The 24,895-nt window shown below is 43.6% G+C and overlaps 1 protein-coding gene across 6 annotated transcripts in view; it reads left to right on the top strand.

Annotated features, from left to right (window-relative positions):
* The window catches only part of LOC115100770 (rab5 GDP/GTP exchange factor-like), a 106,579-nt gene that overhangs the window by 20,111 nt on the left and 61,573 nt on the right, over window positions 1-24,895 (top strand). For 4 of the 6 annotated variants that reach the window (XM_029619624.1, XM_029619625.1, XM_029619622.1 and 1 more), the window contains exons 2-3: window positions 13,056-13,240; window positions 20,116-20,252. In XM_029619624.1, coding sequence (XP_029475484.1) covers window positions 13,056-13,240; window positions 20,116-20,252 — 322 coding nt within the window. Of the gene's footprint in view, window positions 1-10,765; window positions 11,845-13,055; window positions 13,241-20,115; window positions 20,253-24,895 lie in introns of those variants that run through there. The other 2 variants (XM_029619626.1, XM_029619623.1) reach the window with 2 other exon arrangements.

Raw genomic sequence — 24,895 nt, 5'->3', positions numbered from 1 at the left:
TTCTCGCCCTTTACACCTTCCCCAACGTGCATATATTTGTCAATAGCAGTCTCCCTGCCCCCTTTAATGTCTCTAGCGGGATGTGTCTGTACTATCCTCTTTCTCCTTTCTCGTTTGATATGGCCATAGAGCGGGGGAGGGGGGAATAAGAGGAATTACCATAGATAGAGTGATGCATAAAATTTCTCTCTGACAACATTCCAATTTTCTTGATTCAGTTGGACAGCTCATGTATTAGGCTGATGCAGTTGCTGGAGGAATATAGAGCACTATCAGGTGAACTATATGAAATCTGAGACTTTTCTTTTGGGCGGGCGCGGGCAGCTACCTTCAAGTCTACATCATTTTCAACCTGTTGAGGATGGGTTTACTTATTTGGGTATTAAGTTCACGACTAACTTGAATCATCTCTTTAAGTTTAATTATGGTCAGGTGTTGGCCTTTACCAAGAAGGACCTGAGGGATTGGATGTATATTTCCTGGTCTGGTCGTATTAAGCTCATTAAAATGTGTATACTATCTAGGTTATTATATCTGTTTCAACATGTTCTTTGTCGGATTCCTAACCAGGTCTTTGCTTCTGTAAATGGGCAAACAGGGAGCTTTATTTGGCAGAATAGAGTTGCCCGTATCAACTTGGTAACCCTGTGTAGGCCCAAATCACAAGGCAGCATGAGCTGCCAGATATACAGTGCTGGTGAGGCTGGCATGCATCGGGAGTGGTTTGATCCTGATTCTTCTTGTGGGTAGCTTCAACTGGAACATGCACAGACTGAGAGAATAGAACTTCCTTTCTTCTTTCTTAATTTTTAATTTATAAATTTATACATTACATTTTCAAGAAAAATAACTTTAATTTGCAAACAGAGTACATATTGGGAAAATTCAAGGAAAAAAATTCAATTAGGGTAAACAAAGCCTCTGCATATCAAGTCCCCAACTTGAGGATCCAGTCACCATCACAAGAATAATAACACATAATATTAATGATCGAATACAGCTGCAAATTGTTAGCGCTTACTCCGCAGCTATTGGGGAGGAAGTAATTACAGATGATTCTTTATCTTTCAAGAAATTATTTAGTTGAGAAGGAACATAGAAAACATGTGGAATTTCTGTATTTAATCATGCATTTACATAAGAATTTTAATAGAAAATGGGCACCAAGTTGTACAACTTGGGGCCACATTTGAAGAAACTGTTTCCTCTTCAACTGGGTTGACCTTGCCAAGTCTGGGAAGGCACTAACTTTCAAATCCAGGAATGTCTCTTGACGATGTCGAAAAAATATTCTTAGGATCCACTCCTTGTCAGATTCCAATAAAAAAGAAACTATCAATGTGGAGCGTTTAACTTGTTCTCTTTGGGTTGTTTCCAGAATGTTAGTAATATCCAGGTCTGGAATCATAGGTGTCAAAACTTGAAAACCACTTTGAGATGGAGGATTCTTTTTTAAATTCTGATTCTCAAGCTGCTTCATCTTTTTAGATATTAGTTGGTTCTCTCTTATAATGTTCTGAACTGTATTAGAAACAGCTTTAGTCTCTTCCTTCAAAGATGAACAGGATACCGTATCCATATATTTAATAATATCTGTTACAGGTCTTAATTGTTGAAACATATTCTCATTCAGAGTTTGGATTGCTTCCCAGATTGAATCTAATGAGATAACATTAGGCCTTACCAAATCTTTTCTAAACGCAGTAGGCATCTTTATTTCCTTCCTCTTTAGCTGTGGGGGATCTGTGTTGTTGGCAACTTCCCTGGAATTGGCAGAGACTTCGTGGGGCTCCAGCATAGCCCCCAGAGCACTCCCACTCTCCAGACCCATGTTGTCTTCATCCCCGATTTCATCCAATGGTGATCCATGGGGATGGCTGGGGAAATGGGCCTCTGCCGGGTTTTCCGGGGCCCTCCGATCCTCCAGGGACAAAGTTGTTAGCAGCTCCTGCAGGGCGGCAGGTTCTGCTTCCTCCCGCTCACCCCGCCGCGAGCCAACTCCCGGAGCGATAACCTCCCAGACCTCATGAGGGTCCATCAGTCCAACAGGTAAAAGAGACGTATGAGCGGTCAAGGACTCATGCTCCCGGGCTCATAATTTCCTTGCGGAGTGCGGCATCAGGAAATAGATTAGGGTTTCACTGCCAGCTCAACAGTGTCTTCACAGATCCGCCATCTTGGATCCAAACTTCCTTTGTTCTTGACCCTACCCATGTTATCCAAGGCTGCTAGAAGTTTTCTTCGCAGCTTTCCTATCTTGGCTTATATGTTTCAGATTTGGTGGAGAGTATGTAGGCATGTGGGGCTCTACATCAGAGTTCTCATCTATTACACCCCTGGCTAAAAACCCTAATCTCTCGTATTGCTCCTTTTTCCCTGACATGATGGACTGGCAAGCTGGGGGTTTGAAATTTTTATGGCAAATGTGGAAGGGGGATAAAGTTCTTTTACTGAGTTAATTGATACAAACCATATTGAGTGCAGAACTCCATGTCCTTATGAAATCAGCTTTGGAAAAACTGAAAGATAAAGGATGGGTTACTTGCAGTCCATGTCCTCTGGAGAGATTTCTGAGTACCATTCAGGGGAAACCTATTTCTCATCTTTATAATTATATACAGATTCGGATTGCATCCCAGACAGAATGTAGTCTATAATCCAGAAGTGGAATGCTGATATGAAGTCGACCTTAGATGATATGGCTTGAGATGAAATCTGGTAGGCAGCGCACTCTGTTTGCTGCAAGTGGGTGGATCTGATGATTAAAACTTTGCACCGAGTATATAGACACCCCACCTTCTTTACTGGCTTTTCTATATGTAAAACTGTTTAATAAATAATAAAGACAAAAACATTTAACATACATGACTCTGAAGCATGTCAAACTACAGAAAACACAACAGCTGTGACAAAAGTTTCCATTTTGTATTATTCCCCTCCCTAAGAGCTCAAACCCTGATACCCACCTCCCACCCACTACCCCTAATATATAAGGTGAAAAAGAAATAGCTGAGGTAGAGAAACAAGTTATATAATAAATGCACCAGTATAATTATGGATAATTGATGAGAGCACTTCTGGCTCTGGGAGAAAGACATTGCAATTAGGCTCCCCACACATTAATAAAGGTCTGTTTACATTTAAAAGAGCATGAAGTAGTTTGATTCTCCATTTGCATAAGGGTATGTAGTTTATTTCTCCATAACCAAAAACTAGGGGGATGGGACACCCGCCATTGTAACAGTATAGCTTTTTTTTTTGCAGTAAAGCAGGCTTTCCGTAGGAGGAGGCACTTATCTCATCCTCGGACCTGAAAGGCCAAGACGACATCAAATAGGGCCCCCTCTGGTGTGAGTACCACTGATTGACCTATTAATGAAGAGAGAAACTTAGCAATCTTTCCCCAAAATGCTTGAATGCAAACGCAATGCCAAAAACAGTGGCCCAGAGAACCCCTTTCAGTTTGGCATTTACTACAATGGTCTGAAGGTAAATAGCCTCATCCATGTAACCAAGCAGGGGGTAGATAAGCCCTACATAGAAATTTATATTGCATTTCCCGTAGACTAGCATCCTCTGTCACTTCATGAATTCATTTGATGGTCGATAGAAGAGAGAAGTCAGCCAAAATTGGTATATTTGTCCTCCACTTAATAAGCATAGTATCACATGGGGTTCTGGCTGCAATGTTAAGGAGTGATTTACGGATCCAGGAGATGCCCATCCGCCTTGGTATCTCCAGCTGGATAAACTCCTCCAGACGGTCTATAAAAGCATCCTGTAGGTGTGTTCATTGCAATGATCAGGCGTAATGATGCAATTGGAGAGAGGCAAAGATAGAATTGGCAGAAAGGTCAAATTGCGAGGATAGGTCCGGGTAAGAGCGCAAAACTCCCTCAGGATCCACTATCTGAGAAAGTGATCACACCTTTCTGCTGCCATTGAGAAAAGTATATGGACTGTGAGCCAGGGAGGAAATCCAAATTTCCCCGAATGGGCAATAATGCTGATTCATAAGGGTAGTGACCTAATTTGGAACAAAGGAATATCTAAGCTTTGCATAGCGAGATCAGGAGGAAATTACTACGAAGCGACGAAGGGAGATGAGCCAACCTCGCATGTAGAGCATATACAGGGTGTATAGGATGTATCATTGCCCTTTCAAAATCTAGTGGGGTAAAATGCTGTGTATTAAATAAAGTCCTTCACATGGCACAGTAAACAAGCCATAATATATTCTTCTATGTCCAGAACCCCCAATCCACCATTGCGCCAGGATCCGACCAGATGCACCATAGCTATGGGTGCCCATCGGCCCCGCCAGATGAAATGTGAAAGCATAGCATAGATTAACCTTATGTCTCGCCTCTGAAGCAAAACAGGAATGATCTGAAAAACATAAAGCCATTTAGGCCACAAAATCATCTTAAACAGATTTATTCAGCCAGTCACCAATACAGGCAGATCCTTCCATTCCAAAAGCTGATTCTTAAGAGCTTTTAGTAGTGGCAGGATATTTAAATCATAAATTTTAGTCATAGAAAAGGATAACTGAATGCCCAAATAATGAAAGGCTTCCCTTGTCTGTTGAAAGGGGAACTTTGTCTGCCATTCACCTAAATGACTAACATGGGAAGCTAAGGCCTCAGATTTATTCAGGTTTAACTTAAAGCCGGAAAAGGATCCAATCCCTTCAAACAGGTCCATGAGAGCAGATAGTGATACTACTGGGTCAGTTAGATGAACTAAGAGATCATTTGCAAATGCAGCGACCTTAAAAGGAATGGTCCCCACCACTACACCAGAAATAGACATATTCTGCTGAATAGCTACTGACAAAGGTTCTAGCGAAAGAATAAACAACAGCGGTGATAAAGGACATCCTGCCTTGTGCCACACTGTAAGGCGAAATCTGCTGTAAGAGAACTGTTGATTAACAATTGGGCACACGGTGCCGCATATAAAAGATGAACCACCCTTAACCAGTCACCCCAATATCCCAAATTGCTCCAAAACAAAAAAGAGATAATCCCATGCCACATGATCAAATGCCTTTTCAGCGTCAAAACTGACCAACGCGGATGGAATATTACGAGTTATACTCCACACAGTAGAAACCAGTGCCCGACGAACATTAATAACAGGATGTCATCTTCTCACAAATCCCACCTGATGGATCCCTATCATTGAAGTTGCTAAGCGGTCAGCATAGATCTTCGCCAGCAGTTTGGCATCAAAATTCAGGAGAGAGATAGGTCGATAGGACCCAGGGTCCAATGGATCTTTATCTTTTTTAGGAATCAGCGTGATCAAAGCTTTGTTTGCATGTGGTGGGAAAGCCTGCTGGTCTAGCAAATGTTCATAATGCAAAAGCAGGGGTGAGGTTATTCTATCCTGCAATATTTTGTAATATTTCCCAGTAAAGCCATCGGGACCTCGTGCCTTATGAGACGGCACCCCCATGATCCTGTATCGGATTTCTTCTAGCCGAAAAGGTTGCAGATCCATAAATTGAGGAAGGGCTAGCCCCTGAAAAAATGCAACACGAGCACGGTCATCACCTGGTTGCTGAGCGTAAAGTTGTTGAAAGTAAGAAAGAAAGTTCTCACTCAGTTCCTTATGGATGTTTACTATTTTTTGTGAGGTATTTTGAATGACAGCTATATATTTAGCCTCCAATTTACGCTTCACCAGATTGGCCAAGAATTTTCCCATTTTACCCCCATATTGAAAAAGTTGAAATTTATAATAAAACGTAGATTTAACCATGTGTTGATATAGGAAGGTTTTCAAGGCTGTCAGAGAGGTAAGATAATTTGTCCTAGCCCCGACAGAGGAATCACGGGCCAGATGTTGACGGTCTTTATGTACTTGACGTTCCAGCCACAGTATTCTGGCATCCATTGCTTTCCATCTGTGGATGAAATATGCTGTGATCTCTTCGTGGAGCACTGCTTTGCTCGTATCCCAAAACAGTGTGGGAGTAGTGATGTGATTTATTATGGTCTATATATTCATCCCAGCGCTTATAACACTCACCAAATAATATTTTTTATGAAACTGTTACAGTAAATTAACGGCACCTGTTTAAGAGTTTAGAATTCCAGATACTGGATTTAACACACAGTTTTTGTGCCCTATTGTGATGGCACCCGCTTAACGACGGCATAGAAAAGTATTTAATAAATAAATAAATCAATTCTTGGAAATGAATATCTTTAGCCAAAAATGAGGGAAAACGCCAGGGCCGTCGGCCTTGTGAACCGGTACCCCACAGAAAGTCCACCCAAATCAAAGCATGGTCTGATATGGCTAATGGGCCAATTTCTGCGGCTAGCACTTGAGAAAACATAGTATGTGAAAAAAAGAGATGATCTAAGTGCAACTGTGTGGCATGTGCCCGTGAGACAAGGGTGTAATCATGTTTGAGGGGATGAAGAATCATCCAAACATCTAGAAGACCCAATTGTTTACATAACAGGAGACCCCTATGGGACTAAAACGCTTCGTTCAGGTAAGGGTGAGACCGGTCCATTTGAGGATCCCACACAGTATTAGAATCCCCACCCAAAACCAGGGAAATATAGGAAGGGTCATGCAATAACTGATAGAGAGAGAAAGAACTGTTTATCAAATTGATTTGGAGCATATACATTACATTACAGATAGTGAGCAGTTTCCCTTGCAGTATCCCTTTAATCATTAAGTAATGCCCTGTGGGATTGGTAATAGTATATTGTAGAGTATGGAGGCAAAGAAGACACTTGAGGCACCTTTCATCGCAGGCAGCAAAAGGACTGGAGCACACTTTGGCGCTCTCCTTTATTGTACATTCATACAAAGGCAGATGATGTGTCATTACATGATTGGCTACTTTCCCCATAGCAACAGACGAGTCCCTACACTATTGGCTTTGGCTCAGGGGGTGTGCACGGATCATCTCATTGGCTGCTGAAATCTATACCTCCTGACTTTGTCCTGCCTCTGACTAGGGAACACCCAGCCCCTCTTTCAGGCTAACAGGATTAATTATAAACTAGAGAAATACATGACAGTCAGGTATCCTTTCCCAGGCAGAGACTTAAGCACAAGTGATGCTTTTATTCAGGCAAAGGTCAGGGAGAAGGGAAGTTAAGTGTTTTAAACCCTGATGAAATGGCTTGCTGGCAAGCGCATATTTCCCACAGTATATATAGTGGGTTAAGGATTGTGAATAAATACTCAGGTAAAGTCCATGTACCCAGCCGGTTTCCCAGTTTGGTACATGGACTTTACCTGTGCACACACCAAAATTTGGACTGGAGGGCTTGCAGTACACCTCATAAGATAAGTGTGTATCTATTTAGCTCCGGACAAGGGAACATTTACAAAATATCTCTCCGTGACCAATGATTAAAAAGGCCCCTGCCGCTGAAAGCTTTTTGAGCCTGTAGCCTCCAGGGCATGTTGTATGAGGTCACTTTGAGTATTTATTCACAATCCTTAACCTACTATATATACATACGGGATCTTTATTTCAGTGTATTATCAGTGGTTTCCTGATTATTGTGGATTCTTTATTTGTTGGATTGGTAATAGTGGCAGGGTGCTGAAAAGATAGTGACTTATGAAATAATATGGCTATCCCAGCTTTGGAGTGCCTGAAGATGCCCAATAAACCTGACTCGCCCACCACCTGTGAAGCTTACCGTGCTTTAGATCATCAAGATGGGTCTCCTGTAACAATGCAATATCAGCATGCTGTCTATTTAACATGCTCAGAATTTTTTACCTTTTGATGGGGGAGCCTAGCTCACAGACATTCCAGGAAACTATCCGAAATCCTTGCTTGGCAGGCATTAGTCAGTGATCGTATAAATAATAAGCAGATCTTATACTTTCTGTCAAGGGCACAGCCCCCCAGCCTAGGGTGCAGCCCCCAAATTGCAAGAAACAATACTAGTAGCAATATCAAGATATAATGAATACTTTCAACTGTACCACAACTCACACATACTTCAGCCACACATTGCCTTCCCACCCCCCACTTCCCTTCTTCCCAGCCCAAGACTACATGAGTCCCTGAAAGGGAAGAACTCGTATACAGGAGATCATTCATTGATGCTATAGTCCCCACCACCATGCCCCCACCCCTTTTAAAAATATACTGCAGATCAAGCAGCGAATTATGCAACATAAATCAACTATATAGGACCAGGAAAATCTAAGCAAGAAAATGTAACTGTGTAAGACAGGGAAATCCAACTATATATCCAGAATATCAGGAGTCCATATCCATGAAGGGTTCTTTTGCAGAACTTCTGCACTTGGTTCCTTCACCTCCGTGCTTAATAACAAATAATGTCTTTTGGCCGCAGGTTGATAGCCAATGCAATATGTTGACAAGATCCAGGTTTACAACTGGGTATGTAGTCAATCACCGGATAATGACTGTAGAAATCGCTGGGCATCATTTGGCGTATGGTAGAAGTTAGTGACACAGCATGGGTGACCTGTAACTTAGCCAGGTAAAGTAAGGTGAAGCGAACTTTCTTCTGATACAGGGAGCTGCAGATGGGTGAAAAGACTAGTTTGACTGAATAATCCTGAAAAATAAAATTTTTTTGATCTCCCATTTGCGGCTGTAGACCACGTCATAGAGCCTGTAGAATCGCTGACTTTTGGGCGAAATCCAGAAAACGCACGATCACCACTCGTGGCCTGGTTTGAGTCTCCACTCATGGTCCCACATGATGGACCCTCTCTATTCGAATCGGGCCTGACGCCTCAGTGCGGGGAAATTGTTCAGTCCGCCACTATTCCAAAAATTCACGCAACTCCACCTCTGCCAGTGACTCTGGGAAGCCTATGAACTGCAGGTTATTACGCCTGGAGCGGTTCTCCAGGTCCTCAACTTTATTTTCAAGCTTCTCCAGTCTCTCTGCTGTCTCCCTGTCTACGCGGTCTCTGCCATGACTGCTGTCTTCCAGGGTTGACATGCGCTACTCAACCTCCACGATTCTGGACGCTGCTGCCTCAAATGAGGTGGAGATGGCATCAATTTTAGCAGTTAATTTGCCAAACTTGCCATCCATTTTAATATTGATAGCTTTTTCAACTACCCCGTTACCGCTGCAATTAGGGCCTCAGTGGAGGTCGCCTCGACTCTGGCGTCCACTCCTTTGGCCATCTTGGGAGGATTGGGTCAGAGTTTCTGTCCTTTTTTACAAGAAGGGTCGACATTCCCCACTGGGTCATACCAAAAGGAGGTAAGTGTCTCTTGAGGAATCTATGGTGCTGTGCGCCCTGCGAAAATGCTGTAAAAGACGGTGGGACATAGGCGGATGGCGACTAGGCCTGGAGGGAGCGAGTCAGAGACAGGTCTCACTCCTTCCCAGCATCACGTGATCTCTACTGGCTTTTCTAGATCTGATTCTCCTCTCTCTTGGCGTGGGTGTGGTCAAGTGGGTACATATTTTCATGTGTAGTGGTCTTGTCCTCTGGTTCTTTCTTTTTGGGGGGTATATGGAGAGGGGGCTTTGGCTGATGTGCAATAACTTTTCCTTGTCACTCTACTGAGTTTTTAGGATATTGGAAGGATGCAAACCTCTCAGTCTCAACAGAGGATAAAATTCTTATTACTCAATGTCTTCTTGCTGCTAGACACACAATAGCTCTGCTATGGAAAAATGCACCAAGGATCACTTAGTCTTACTGATATTGTGCTATTTGAGAAAATCACGTATGCATTACGAGAGAAGTTGGATAAATGTGTGCATTTGGAGGAAATTATGGGTATTTAAAGCCTGTTAATTCTGTTACTGCATACCCTAGGGTTTGGATGAGGGAGTTTACACACTCATAATTGTGCTAGGAAACTTGGTGACATGGGGGAATATATTATCTTTCTCTTTTTCTCATACTGCCTTTGTGGTCAGATGTACAACACCATGCTATTAATTTGATGTGTAAATTGCAAATGTGTGTTTATTATGTTAAAGAAAAAGTTTCAAAAATAGAATTTTTTAAGCAGGTTTATGGGGTTTAATCTGTCCTATTGTTCTGTTTTATGATGAATTTTGTATTTGTAGTTATGTTTGTTTATTTGTTATCCACACTGATCAACAAGTGTTGGGATGTTGCAGAATATACAGTAAATGCAACCTAAAATAAATTGTTGCATCAGTGAATTAAGATATTACAGTAATATCAATTGTTACTTCAGCCTGGTGTTTATTTGTGCAATGTCTTATCTTTCTGAGCACTTTAGGTTCTTCATATGCACCAATATGATATTCTCGCTGTGAGTTCTTCTAAACCTGTTTAACATGACAATGTCCTTGATGTACTATGGTTGCTCCAGTGTGATCCTCCCCAGCTGCTAGGAGAGGGGCACTTTATGCCACTTCTGCCTTCTCTGCTGGCTGCACTCTGAAGTTTGCCTGAATGAATGGCAAAAAGATTAATATGAAATATTAGAAGTCCTAGCAAGCACCTAGCAAGCATCCTTCTTTTCTTTCTCTCTGCCCCCCTCTTTCCTTGCTCTCCTCCCTTCTCTTCCCCATCTTATCTCCTAGCCTGATTAAAATTAACCTCATAGTTTTCTTTCTTTTGTACATATGTATATAATTGCAATTCTTGTATATAATTTTATTGCAAAACTTCCCATATTATTGTTCCCCCCCTCTCGTTAATGCCTTGTTATCATGTTTTTTACTGTTCAATGTAAAGCGCCATGCCGTGCGTTTGTTTTTGCGTTACAATGTGAACCGATATGATATCCTGGATGAATGTCGGTATATAAAAATTTTAAATAAAATAAAAATAAATATATAGCTGGGTTTGTCTGGCAGGCTGCAGTGGTAGAATGGACTAGCAGGCTGCAAGTTCTGTGAAATGACTTGCCCAAGGCTACAAGGAATGTAAGCAGAATTTGAACCTGGCTTCCCTGGTTCTCTATCCACTAGGCTACTCCTCCACTCAGGCTGTAATGTCAGAATCAAACTAGAAGCTGGGTTTGTCTGGCAAGCTGCTAGTTCTGTAATTAGTAGAAATTGTAGTGGAAACACAGGTGCTCACATAGCCAGGTCTGTCTGGTAGGCTATGTAGAAGACCTAAGGAGCCAGATGTTTGGCCAGTGGCCACACTATTTGTCCTGGTTGTTTTGGAATGTTGCAGAGCTTTTGTGCTCAGGCATGGAAGGGGTAGAAAATTTGATTGCTCTACCACTCAGGATGATGGAATACAAAGGGGGAGAAATCTTACAGGCAGTCACAGTCTGTGACTGCAGCTGGGATGTAACCTTAGCAGTGTGAACAGAATGATCTTGAAGGACCTGCTAGCACTGCATGTTAGAACATCAATGTGATGCCAGTGGAGAAGACAGATGTTCAGATATGAAGTACTGCTCTCTTCCTTTCACTTCAGGGTGGAGGGGTAGAAGAGAGAGAGTGGAGCATTAGAAAAAGGGTCATGGCAGAGGTTGGGGATGAAAGAGAATCATGCTGGGGGTGTGTGGTGAAAAAAGATCATGCAGGGGTGGGGGTGAGAGAGGACCATGCAAAATTTGGTTTTGTGTGTGCTGTAATGATCAAACTCAAAAGTATGCCGTGAATAAAAAAAAAAGGTTGAGAAGCACTGCTCTGTATCCATGTTTCTCAGATGTGGCCACCAGCATGATTTTTTTTGTAGCTATGCAGCCACGGTTCAGCACTGACCAGAGATGACAGTTCCCTGGCCATTCACATTCTGCTTGCATGGTCAGGAAGATGGAATCCCCCTCCCGTGAGAAGCCAGCTCCTGCAGGTGGAAGGAGGAGCACACTGATAATCCGGGTCCTGCAGTGCCAGAAAAGCTGAAAGCAAGGTAGTAGGAGAGCAAAAGGAGAGGAAAAGAAGAGGAAAGGATTAAGGGGCAGGGCAGAGAAGGGGAAAGGGATCAAAGAGGTAAGAGCATGAGGAGAAGGGACAGAGAAGGGAGGCAAGGGGGGAGAACGTGAGGAGTGGGGCAGAAAGGGAGTGAAAGGGAATTGGAAACGAATGTGAAGGGGATGAAAAAAGAGGCAAAGAAAGAAAGGAGTAGGGGAGTGAGAGAAGGACAGAAGGGCCAGGAGTGTGAAGAGAGGAAGGAGGAGAGAGAAGGGGCAGGGGAGCTTGGGAAAGAGAAGGCAAGTGATAGAGGAGGAAAGAGACGTGGCAGGGGAGCAAGGGAAGAGATGGAATAGCAGGGAGAGGGAGGAGAAGAAAGACAGAGCAAAGAAAGAGAATGTTTTAGGAATAACTGAATATGGAAACCAGCAGGAGTTGATGGTTGCAGTCTGATTCTACCAAGTAATGTGTTGAAAGAATCCCTGCCCTATAATATCAGACACTTTTCCCTGCAGTCACATGGGGGAATTGCAGCTTTATGCATTTGATTGAATTTGTTGTCTAAAGTGCCTGGGCTTCATTGATTTGGAAGAAGTTCTCTTCCTGTTAGGCATGAAATGCCTTGATGATGTGGCACCAGGCTTCTGGATTGGGGCAGGTTGAAACAAGAGAAGGCTATTCCAGGAATCCAGTGCAGCAAGGGAGAACATGCATATGAACTGGTGCATCATACACCTTCTCTGACCATTTTCAACTCCCACCAAAAAAACCCACCTTTTAAAATGTTTAACTCCCTGATCATGTCCTTATTGATTTTAACCATTTTTTCTTTTAACAAATTGAAGCCTCTTTTTTTGTCCTATATTTGTGGCTTGTCAAAACTGTAAGCTCCATCAAGCAAAGACTTTCACTTATGTACAGTGAAGCATGTGCCTTGTAACACTATGGAGGTGATAGGTAGTAGTAGTACTAAGGGCCAAATGAAGAAAGATGGTAACGCTAAGATAACATCTCATAAGCAGATAGGCTGTATCTTAGGTCAGTCAGCTCATGACATAATGCTCTCAGTCTTCACATATTAAAGCTCATTAGGGGATTAGTTAAACAGCAACACAAAACCAATATGACTGAGTTCTGCCATAAACAGTGTTGCTGATTGGTGCTTTGATCTTTCTTTCAGTGCTGTAATGTTTTCTGTACTTACTTTAGGACACGATGAGCCATATATCAGAAAGCTGGGGAATCCATTTCGATCAATCGGAACTGCTGTGCAGAGACGGCTGTGGCTACTATGGCAACCCAGCATGGCAAGGATACTGCTCCAAGTGCTGGCGCGAGCGGAACCGTAAACAGCAGCAGCACAGGGTCCTACACGACTGGCATCAGAAGGCAGGGTAAAGTGTGTTCTGAAGCTGGCACACCCAGCAAAGGCTTTCCAGCATCAACATGTATACACTATCTCTAGTCCCCCAACCGTCTCTGCCCACACACATCTCCATTCCAATACTTAATGGTTATGACACCAATAGTTACCAACATTAAAGAGTCAACTTAAACTAACAAGATGGAATTACCCGCCTTACTACCAACCATGGGTGTTATCACCTTAAAAAAAAAAAAGAAAGTCTCTAACAAAATTTTATTTTGTATGTGATCTGACGGTAGATAGAAAACTCATCCAAAGGTCAGCCAGAATTATAGAGAGCAAAATGCTTATTTTGAAAGGTATATTTTCCATTTTTGAATAGGCCAGTTTGAAATCTTTCTTTAATCTGCACACAGAATACACGCTGTACCACTAATTACAGAGACAACACACACTATATAAAGCAACAGATTATTCAGCAGATCAACATACTTGACTTTGTAGTTTTATTGTTTTATCCTTGGGTCTTTTAACTAGGTCTCCTTCCTTTTTTGTTCAAATGTTTTTTTTAATTATGCTTTCTATACTATGAAACAAAATGGGCCAGGTTTTTAAACTTATGCGCGGGCGTAGATTTGTTTGTGCAACCCGGCGCGAACAAATCTACGCCCGATTTTATAACATGCACGCGCTGCCCAAGGGGGGGAGCCCCGATGGCTTTCCCCGTTCCCTCCAAAGCCGCTCCGAAATCGGAGCGGCTTTGGAGGGACATTTTTCTCCGGCCTCCCCCCAACCTTCCCCTATCTAACCGACCCCCCACCCCTAACTAAATTCCTCCCCTATCTTTGTTGAAAATGTTACGCCTGCCCTGGCTCACTGTGCCGGAGGATTTGGCCCCGCCCCCGAACCGCCGCCCCGCCCCCAGACCCCCCATTTTTGAAAGCCCCGGGACATACGCGCGTCCCGGGGCTTGCGCGCGCCACCGAGTCTATGCAAGATAGGCTCGGTGTGCGCAGGGGCAGCTTTTCGGGGGTTACGCGCATAACCCTTTGAAAATTTGCCCCAATGTGTGCACCTTTTATTAAGGCAACTCTCCCAATTTTAAAATTCCTCTGCACTCAGGCAGGCTAATCCCCACAAATGGGTTATGCACCTCTACCAGCAAAAGGAGTAAAATCTGATGTCACAGATATATAGCCCTGCCCAGAAATCAGCCCGCCAGTATTCTCCGTATCCAGCAGATGGTGGACATGCATTTCCCTATCCAGGATTGCTTGTAGTAAAAAAAAAAAAAAAGGAAGATTAAGAAGGAAAGGAGAAGTTTAGCGCACTGCTTGTACTCCTGAGGTGATACTAATGAGTCCCTCCCTCAGTTGAGCGCCTTTAGTCCGGCAGCCTTTTTCAGGCGTAGACTTAAAAAAAACCCAAAAAAACAGCGAAGTGGTTGAAGGATGAGGGAGGCTCAGCGGTGAAAGTTTTCACATTCTCCCTCCCAGTAGCTGGAGACCCAGTCGTACTTTCAGCCAGGACTGGCCGAGCTAGGTTAAAAAATAAATAAATAAATGAAGAGGCACAGAAGGCAGAGAGTAGGGAGGTTTTATTTCCCTTATTCCTTTCTTACCTGGTCTTCCTCCCCTGCTGTGAGTGGTCGGCATCTTTTCCTTCCTCTCTCATACTTCTCTGGGGAGTTTAGTGGGTGTTAAAATAAAGTTTACTGATTAATACTCATAATACTCATTAATACTCATAAGTCCATTATCCAGAAGTGGGAATTTACATCTGACTGATAGTACAGGTATAATTTTGAGTAGGTAGGTGTCCTTTTACCAGACTCTGGGTAGAGCCCATGGTGATTTTAAACGCGCTAAACTCTCCCAGCAACTGTGCAGAGATCCTAAATGAGGTGTCCCCAACTTTACTGCAAAAATCCTACCTGTAGACATCATCTTCTCAGACACTCAGCCCATCCTGGTCCTTTGATGGTAGAGATCCGGATGAGGTCTCCTGCTCTTATTCTTCCTATTCCTTCATCCTTATTCTCTGATATTTCTTGGGAACGTATCTTGGGGAAAATTAATGGGATTAGGCAAGTTCTCCGCTCTGAAATCCCTTTTCTTAAGTCCAAAAAATACTTTAAAGCTTAAACTGGATATCCCTTCTGCCCTCATTGTCTCTCGCAGAAGGATCAATCACTGGTGCTTGCCCACCTAGGATTTAGAGCAGGCTCACAGGTCTTTATTCCCCAGGTGAGAGCCCTTTTGCCCCTAAAGGGTATCAGGCTTAAAAGACTATCACTCTGTAAATTATAAGAAGGACCCTCAGTCACTGGGAGGTGTCACTTCTAAAATAAACTCCTTGGGTGGAATAAATACATCTTAACTCCTTGACTGCTTCCTCAAAATGAACCCCACTGTGTATTAACATGGCTGGGCTAAATAGTCTTCAGGCAGCCAATCCAGATTCTCCAGGTGGGAGAGACTGAGAGGTATGGATTGCTCCTTACATATAGAAACATAGAAATGACAGCAGAAGAAGACCAAATGGCCCATCCAGTCTGCCCAGCAAGCTTTCACAGTTATTTTTCTCATACTTATCTGTTACTCTGACCGCTGAGGTCAGGGCCCTTATTGGTAACTTTTTGGTTCTAATTTCCTTCCACCCCTGCTTTTGATGTAGAGAGCAGTGCTGGAGCTGCATAAAAGTGAAGTATCAAGCCTAATTGATTTGGGGTAGTAACCGCTGCAACAAGCAAGCTACTCCCACGCTTATTTCTTTACCCAGACTATGCAATTCAGTCCTCCTTGTTGTCTGAATGTAAATCCTCTTATCTTCATTCCCCCCTGCCATTGAAGCAGTGAGCTGCGCTATATATGTATTCAAAGTGAAGTATCAGGCTTAATTGTTTTGGGGTAGTAACCACCGCAACAAGCAAGCTACTCCCACACTTATTTGTGAATGCAACACATTCACATTTCCTCTTGCCGTTGAAGCATAGAGCAATGTTGAAGTCACATTAACCGTGTGTATGTTTATTGAATAAGGGTATTAATCACCAGGTAGTAGCCATCATTCCCGCAAGCCACCCCATGCCTCTTCACTTCATTCACATCCTCAAGACTTTATGGATACACAGTGTTTATCACATGCCCCTTTGAAATCCTTCACAGTTTTAGACTTCACCACTTTCTCCGGAAGTGCATTCCAGGCATCCACCACCCTCTCCATGAAGAAATACTTCCTGACATTGGTTCTGAGTCTTCTTCCCTGGAGTTTTAAATAGTGACCCCTGGTTCTGCTGATTTTTTTGCAACGGAAAAGGTTTGTCGTTATCTTTGGATCATTAAAACCTTTCAGGTATCTGAAGGTCTCTATCATATCACCCCTGCTCCTCCTTTCCTCCAGGGTGTACATATTTAGATTCTTCAATCTCTCCTCATAAGGCATTCGATGAAGACCATACACCTTTTTGGTCGCCCTTCTCTGGACCGCCTCCATCCTGTCTCTGTCCCTTTGGAGATACGGTCTCTAGAACTGAACACAGTAACCCAGGTGAGGCCTCACCAAGGCCCTGTACAAGGGGATCATCACTTCCCTTTTCTTACTCGATATTCCTCTCTTTATGCAGCCCAGCATTCTTCTGGCTTTAGCTATCACCTTGTCACATTGTTTCGCTGACTTCAGATCGTTAGACACTATCACCCCAAGGTCTCTCTCCTGCTCCGTGCACATCAGCCCTTCACCCCCCATTGAATACATTTCTTTCGGATTTCCACACCCCATGTGCATGACTCTGCACTTCTTGGCATTGAATCTCAGCTGCCATATCTTCGACCAGTCTTCAGGCTTCCTTAAATCCCGTCTCATTCTCTCCACTCCTTCCGGCGTGTCCACTCTGTTGCAGATCTTAGTATCATCCGCAAATAGACAAACCTTACCTTCTATCCCGTTCGCAATGTCGCTCAAGAAGATATTGAACAGGACCGGTCCCAACACCAACCCTTGCGGACTCCGCTCAACACCGCTCTCTTTTCCGAGTAAGTTCCATTTGTCATCACACATTATCTTCTGTCCTTCAACCAGTTTGCTATCCAGGCCACCACCTTGGCACTCACTCCCAAGCTTCTCGTTTTATTCACTAGCCTCCTGTGTGGGACCGTATCAAAAGCTTTGCTAAAATCCAAGTAGAAGACATCGAGCGCTCTTTCTCGATCCAATTCCTTAATTACCCATTCAAAAAAGTCTATCAGATTCGTCTGACAGGACCTTCCCTTGGTGAAACCATGCTGCCTCTGGCCAGCAATTCTGCTGCTTGTAGATTGTTCAATATTCTTTCCTTCAGCAGCGACTCCAATACTTTTCCCACCACCGAGGTGAGGCTAACCGGCCTGTAGTTTCCATCCTCCTCTCTGCTCCCACTCTTGTGAAGCGGGACCACCGTCGCTCTTCTCCAATCACTCGGCACCACTCCCGTTTCCAGGGATCGATTGAACAGGTCACTCAGTGGACCCGCCAGCACATCTCTGAGCTCTTTCAGTATTCTGGGATGAACCTCATCAGGCCCCATGGCTTTGTCCGCTTTCAATTTTCCTAGCTCTTCCCATACATTCTCTTCCATAAACGGAGTTTCATCCATTCCACTCCCCTCCAGTTTCTTGTTAACTAGCGTCTGTCCTTCTCCGGGTTTTTCTTTAGTGAACACCGAACTGAAGTATTCGTTTAATATTTCTGCCATTTCTTCATCTGTCTCCACCCATTGATTCTTTTCATCTTTCAATTTCACTATACCATTTTGGACTTTTCTCCTTTCACTGATGTATCTGAAAAATGTCTTGTCACCTCGCTTTACCTCTTTGGCAATCCTTTCTTCCGCTTGACTTTTCGCTTTCGTGATTGCTTTCTTCGTCTCCCTCAATTTTACCAGATATTCTTCCTTGTGATCCTCCCTTTGGGATCTTTTATATTTCTTAAACGCTGTTCTTTTAACTTTTATTTTATCAGCCACCTCCTTTGTGAACCAGATAGGTTTCATTCTTTTCTTGCTTTTCTTTACTTTTCTAACATATATATTAGTCGCTTCAGTAGTTGCTCCTTTTAGTTTGGCCCACTGTTGTTCCACATCTCTCGTTTTCTCCCATCCTTCTAGTTCTTCCTCCAGGTACTTCCCCCATTTCAACAAAGTCCATGTTTTTGAAACACAAAACCCTGGTCTTTGTGCGACTTCTCCGTATCGTATTAGTGATATGAAACCATACCGTTTGATCACTGGTGCTGAGGTGAGCACCCACCCGGACATTAGAGACATTATCTCCATTAGTGAGCACTAAATCGAGTATAGCTCCCTCCCTCGTAGGCTCCATTACCATTTGTTTGAACAGAGCCACTTGCAGGGCATCCGCTATCTCTCTACTACTGTTAGATTCCGTGGAAGGGATTCTCCAGTTTACATTCGGTAGATTAAAATCTCCAACAATCGCCACTTCTCCCTTCTTACTCATCTTTTGGATGTCTTCAATCAGATCTCTATCTAGTACTTCTATTTGATTTGGAGGCCTGTAAACCACGCCAATAAAAATGGATGTCCCATCATCTTTTTTTAGGACGGCCCATACAGCTTCTTCTTTGCCCCATCTTCTCTGCAGCTCGGATGCTTGGATATTGTTTTTGACATAAAGAGCCACTCCTCCCCCTTTTCTGTCCTCTCTGTCCTTTCTTAATAAAAGTGTGTTCTAATGACAGGGACAGCAACACACAAACGGGCCGATACAGTAAAAATCGCGGGAGAGCGGGCAAGCGCCCGCTCTTCTGGCGCGCGCACAGGACACTCTCCTGTGCGCGCGATACAGTAAAGTAATTTATTTAAATTAGGGTCCGCGGCAAAAAGAGGCGCTAGGGACACTAGCGCATCCTTAGCGCCTCTTTTTGGACAGGAGCGGCGGCTGTCAGCGGGTTTGACAGCCGACGCTCAATTTTGCCGGCTTCGGTTCTCGAGCCCGCTGACAGCCACGGGTTCGGAAACCGGACGCCGGCAAAATTGAGCATCCGGTTTTCAAGCCGCAGGCCCATTTCAAAATTTTTTTAAATTTTTAACTTTTTTTTAACTTTGGGGGCCTCCGACTTAATATCGCCATGATATTAAGTCAGAGGGTGCACAGAAAAGCAGTTTTTACTGCTTTTCCGTGCACTTCCTCGACGCCGGCAGAAATTAACGCCTACCTTTGGGTAGGCGCTAATTTCTTAAAGTAAAATGTGCGACTTGGCTGCACATTTTACTTACTTATTGCGCGGGAATACCTAATAGGGCCATCAACATGCATTTGCATGTTGTGGGCGCAATTAGGTTTGGGGGGGGCTTGACACGCATTTTCGATGCGCTATTACCCCTTACTGAATAAGGGGTAAAGCTAGCGCGTCGAAAATGCGCGTCCAATTGCGGGTTAACATTGCGCTCCACCGGAGCGCACTGTACTGTATCGGCCTGTTAGTGGGTTCTAATGACAGGGACAGCAATATCTGGTGGCCAGACCAGGAGGGTCTGCCACATTTGCAATAAACATGGTTAAAATCAACAAGGCTATGATCGGGAAGATCTAGGGTTTAAGATTTGAAAGCAACCTCAAAAAGGTTGGTTTTTAGGTAGGATTTGAAATTTGGCCTGAGAGGAGCAGGACACACCAGAAAAACTGTTCCAGGCATACAGGGAAGCAAGGTGTCCTGGTAAGTTTTCTAAGTGTAACATAACGGCTGTGTTAGTCTCTGCAAACATAACTATATACTAGTATTATCCATCTGCACAATGTCAAAGTTTTGCTTTAAAAGGACAGATAGAGTATGAGCAAACTTTAACATCTCAGTTCCCACATGCATCACGGATCATATGTTCCCATCTGTTTTTCTTTCTTTGAGGACCAGCCAGATTAATGCTGATGGATCCACTGGCTATATCTTTTCAAAGTTTGAAGAGAAGAAAAGCAGTGAGAAGTGGCGGAGAGCAAATACTGTGAAGAAATTCTTCACCAGCACTAAATCTCTGCTGAAAACAGGTAAATCCATATAAGAGTGAGGAGTCCCTGCTGATAACACAGAACAGTGACTAAAACTTTTGGAAAATAGAGTTGCTTTGCTAACAGAAGGAGAAAAGCAAATCCATGTTCATAGCACAGATGCAGTTACTCGGCACAGAAAAAGAAGTAGAGATGCTGCTCTAAAAGAGAACAAGGCAAAGGAGACATTATATCTGTCCTGTTAATTTCCTTTCCTTCTGTTACACCAATCAAGTACATATGGGTTGTATCCCCTCATCCAGCAGTTGGAGGCAGAGTTTTTCTTGTTTTGTTTTTTATTGATATCACAAGTATATACTGTATGTCAAGAATAGAACAACCATAGCCAGTATACTACTGGCAAAGCAAACATAAAAACAATACCAGCCAAAACACAATAAAAATCTCAAATATAACTTAACTGCTAAGAAAATATTTAAAATACCAAACTTCATATTCAAAACAAAGTAAGCTTGTGAGAAAAAAATTAGAAGCACTTTTACACAAAACAATGCTTTCTTAGAAAAAGAAAAAAGCCATTTATTTCCTTTTTATACAACGAAATTAAACTTTTGCTGTTTCACCTCTTATCATTAATCCTCTCTCTATTTTTCCTTTTTTTATTTTTTTTTTCAAGGGTGGGCTTCTTGACTGGTCTAACAGAAGTAAAGGAACAGGTAAGACATCATTTCTCCTTCCTCTTCCTTCTGTTCACCAGTCCAGAACATATGGGAATCACCAAAGCCCATCTATAAAAGGTAGGTGGATGACAACCCTGCTTTTAAGACGGTAGACGAGAGCCGTAGCCAGCCTGGTCTTGGCCATAGGCGCCATCACGCTCTGACAATGTGGCTGATAAGCCTCCCTTTCTCCATGAATTCTGGGGATCGTCCTCCGGTCCTCTAGTTGGTGGAGCTCCTCAAAGCACACACAGCTGAGCTCTGTGTGCCTGCATGGGTATACTACGTGGTCTCCCAATCTGCCTCAGTCTTTTGTTTTTCCGCAATGCATGGTGCATGCGGAGTCTCCTCTTTCCTCTACTTTGTTTGATCACAGGAGAACATTGGACAAGTCCTGAGCTGCTCCGACGGCATAGACCTCTGTTGCAGTCAGGGCCATGGACCTGAGTTCTCTCTTCGTACAGAAGGAGGCCCCTGAGGCCCTCAGCTTCCCTGCTCCAACTATCCAGCTACTCCAGCTTCCAGCCTCCTCAATGGAGGAGTGAAGAAAGGGTTAATGAGACCGAGATCTGGCGGGAGCCAGCCCTTCTGGGCTGTGGAGCGGATACTCTTGACGGAGCAGTCCTCCGGGGCCCCTACCGGGATTACCGGAGAGCAGGGTCTGACACTCCTCCTCGGAGGAATGGCAGCTGCTCCGGCTTCCAGTCCAAAGCCTCCTCAGGGGAGGAGTGAAGAAAGGGGTAATGAGACCGAGATCTAGGAAGCCCTTCTGGGCTGCGGAGTGCCTCAATGGAGCAGTCCTCCTCTGGGCCCCTAACAGGATTACCTGAGAGTAGGGTTTGACACTCCTCCTCAGAGGAACGCTGGCACGGGCCGACGCCAGTGCGTCAACATCTTGCCGATGCATCGAGGGTCGCTGACGCTGGGGTGTAGGGGCTTTCCGAGGCAGGTACATTGATGCCTTTCCAATGCTCCCAACGCTGGTGCGTTCAGGCCTCCCAACACCAGTGCGCCGATGCTTCTCCAGCCAAGCGATGCTTTTGGATACTGGTGTGCTAGCCGACTCTCGCTGGTAGGTTGCTAACTCGCTGGCGTTCACGTTCCCTTGAGGTTCCCAGAAAAGACTGCTTTCGAGGAGTGTGCCAGCGCCAGGCACGGGGCCAACTCAAGGAGCTTGGAGGCCCTTTACAGACTGGATGGAAACTAGACTTCCTCTAACTCCATGGTGAGAGTGGGTAGCGAATGTACCCCCCTCCCTACCTCTTGGTCAAATAGTCCAGAGTGGAGGCCAGTTGGTACCAGGCTGGTGTGGACAGCCATAGCCAGCCATCTTGTCAGGCTCGTAGTGCAGGGGGCGGTATCCGGCCGCAGCTTCTTATGACCATGCAAGTCCTGCGGGTCTTTAGCAGGTTATCTTTGGATCACTCGGAGGAGCAAACTTAACTAGTTCTCCACCTAAAAAAAACAAACCCCTTCTCATTTCGATTTAAGGCAGGTGCTAAGAAGTTACCAGACCCTGAAGGGGAAGTCCTGGTGTTACTCAAAGTGCGGGGAACGCTTGTGGAAGCGACCGCATTATCCTCTCAGGCGGTGTTGCATAAAGTGATGACTAGGGCGAGACAACATCCCCTGCCAGATGTAGTAACATTGCACGAAACAGATTTGAAGTTTGGATGTGGAAATTGCCCTTCTATGGTGCGGCTAACTTCCCCATGATTTGGCAGGGCGGGAATCAGCTGTAGAGAAGGCTACATTCTATATTCAGCTGGGAATGCTGATACGTATTCAGACAGCTTAGGAAGTGGGTCTTCCAAGCTGCAGCATCAAATGCCAAGATACAGCAACACCTGCCCTATATCTTAGCTCGAGGCCTTTAGTCTTAAAGACCACTACTGCCACATGCCTGGCATGACTGTGAGCAAGTGCCGAGGGGATACGCACAAGAAACTGCCGATTACCTGGTCACCTGGACAATCTCTTCAGAGACAAGTCACGGGAATCCAAAGCTCGGTTAATAGAAGCAGGATATAGCAATACAATCCCTTACCTTCCAGGGGACCAGCCATTGGAGGATACATGCAGCCATGCATAGAGGGAACCCACACTTTTCTCTCGCCCGCAATCACCAAAGTATAAGAACATAAGAACATGCCATACTGGGTCAGACCAAGGGTCCATCAAGCCCAGCATCCTGTTTCCAACAGAGGCCAATCCAGGCCATAAGAACCTGGCAAGTACCCAACAACTAAGTCTATTCCACGTTGCTGTTGCTAGTAATAGCAGTGGCCATTCCCTAAGTCAACTTAATTAATAGCAGGTAATGGACTTCTCGTCCAAGAACTTATCCAATCCTTTTTTAAACACAGCTACACTAACTGCACTAACCACCTCTTCTGGCAACAAATTCCAGAGTTTAATTGTGCGTTGAATGAAAAAGAACTTTATTTATTTATTTTTATTTTAAATCTTTTCTATACCGTCGTTAAGATGGGTACCGTCATAACGGTTTACAGTAAGGCACATAAAAGTAGAGATACTAAAATCTGTCAGTTTACACAGGTTCGGTAACATAGTTTGTAATCAATATTAATTGTTAAATGTGATAAATCATGTCCAGGTCTCTATATATCAGTTTTGAGTACAACACTAGCTTTATAATTGTTACTTATCCTTTAGTGATGAACTATCAATTAAAAACCTCACACTTAGTGATTACTGCAGTGTGTTTGGGTGTTCAATTGTTCGTACCTTGCACTTCCCTGGGTTCTATTCTCCCTTCTCTTTTTGAAAAGCTTGTTTAAAGAGCCAGGTTTTTAAATTTTTTCTAAAGGTTTTGCTGTCTCTTTGTAATCTTAACTCCAAGAGCATGGAGTTCCATAGTATGGGTCCTGCCAAGGATAGCGCCCTTTCTCTTATTTGTGTTAGTCTTGCTGTTTTGACTGATGGAATAGTCAGGAGTGCTTTGTTGGCTGATCTTAGGTTTCTGTTAGGGACTTGTACGTGAAGGGCTGTGTTCAGCCAGTCTGCTTTTTCGATATGTATTAATTTATGTATGGTGCATAGTATTTTGTACTGTATTCTTTGTTCAATGGGAAGCCAGTGTAATTCAGCCAGTGTTTCGGTGATGTGGTCTCTTTTTTACTTTTGCCGGTCAAAATTCTTGCAGCTGTGTTTTGCAAAATTTGTAGTGGTCTTAGTGAGGTGTATGGTAGACCCAGTAGAAGGGCATTACAATAATCAGTGCTTGCAAATATCAACGCTTGTAGTACTGATCGAAAGTTGGCGGTTGTTAGAAGTGGTTTAAGTCTTCTGAGAACCATGAGTTTGGCGTATCCCTCCTTTACTTTTAAAGATAAGTTTTAAATGTGCCACATGCTAACTTCATGGAGTGCCCCCTAGTCTTTCTATTATCCGAAAGAGTAAATAACCAATTCATATTTACCCGTTCTAGACCTCTCATGATTTTAAACACCTCTATCATATCCCCCCCTCAGCCGTCTCATCTCCAAACTGAAAAGTCCTAACCTCTCATAGGGGAGCTGTTCCATCCCCTTTATCATTTTGGTCGCCCTTCTCTGTACCTTCTCCATCGCAACTATATCTTTTTTGAGATGTGGTGACCAGAATTGTACACAGTATTCAAGGTGCAATCTCACCATGGAGCGATACAGAGGCATTATGATATTTTCCATTTTATTCACCATTCCCTTTCTAATAACTCCCAACATTCTGTTTGCTTTTTTGACTGCTGCAGCACAATGAACCGATGATTTCAATGTGTTATCCACTATTTATTTTATTTATTTATTTATTTATTTGAGTTTTTTCTATACCGGCATTCACGGAATTCGTATCATGTCAGTTTACATAAAACGAGGGGTGATCAATACATTAAAAAATGTGCATAAATATAACAAGAGAGTATACATTTACAAATTATAACAAGTTATAACAAGTGCGCAG

The sequence above is a fragment of the Rhinatrema bivittatum genome, chromosome 11, assembly GCF_901001135.1.
Source record: "Rhinatrema bivittatum chromosome 11, aRhiBiv1.1, whole genome shotgun sequence".
In the NCBI taxonomy this organism is placed as follows: Eukaryota; Metazoa; Chordata; class Amphibia; order Gymnophiona; family Rhinatrematidae; genus Rhinatrema; species Rhinatrema bivittatum.
The sequence above is the reverse complement of the archived record's forward strand: the minus strand, read 5'-3'. Positions and strand labels throughout refer to the sequence as shown.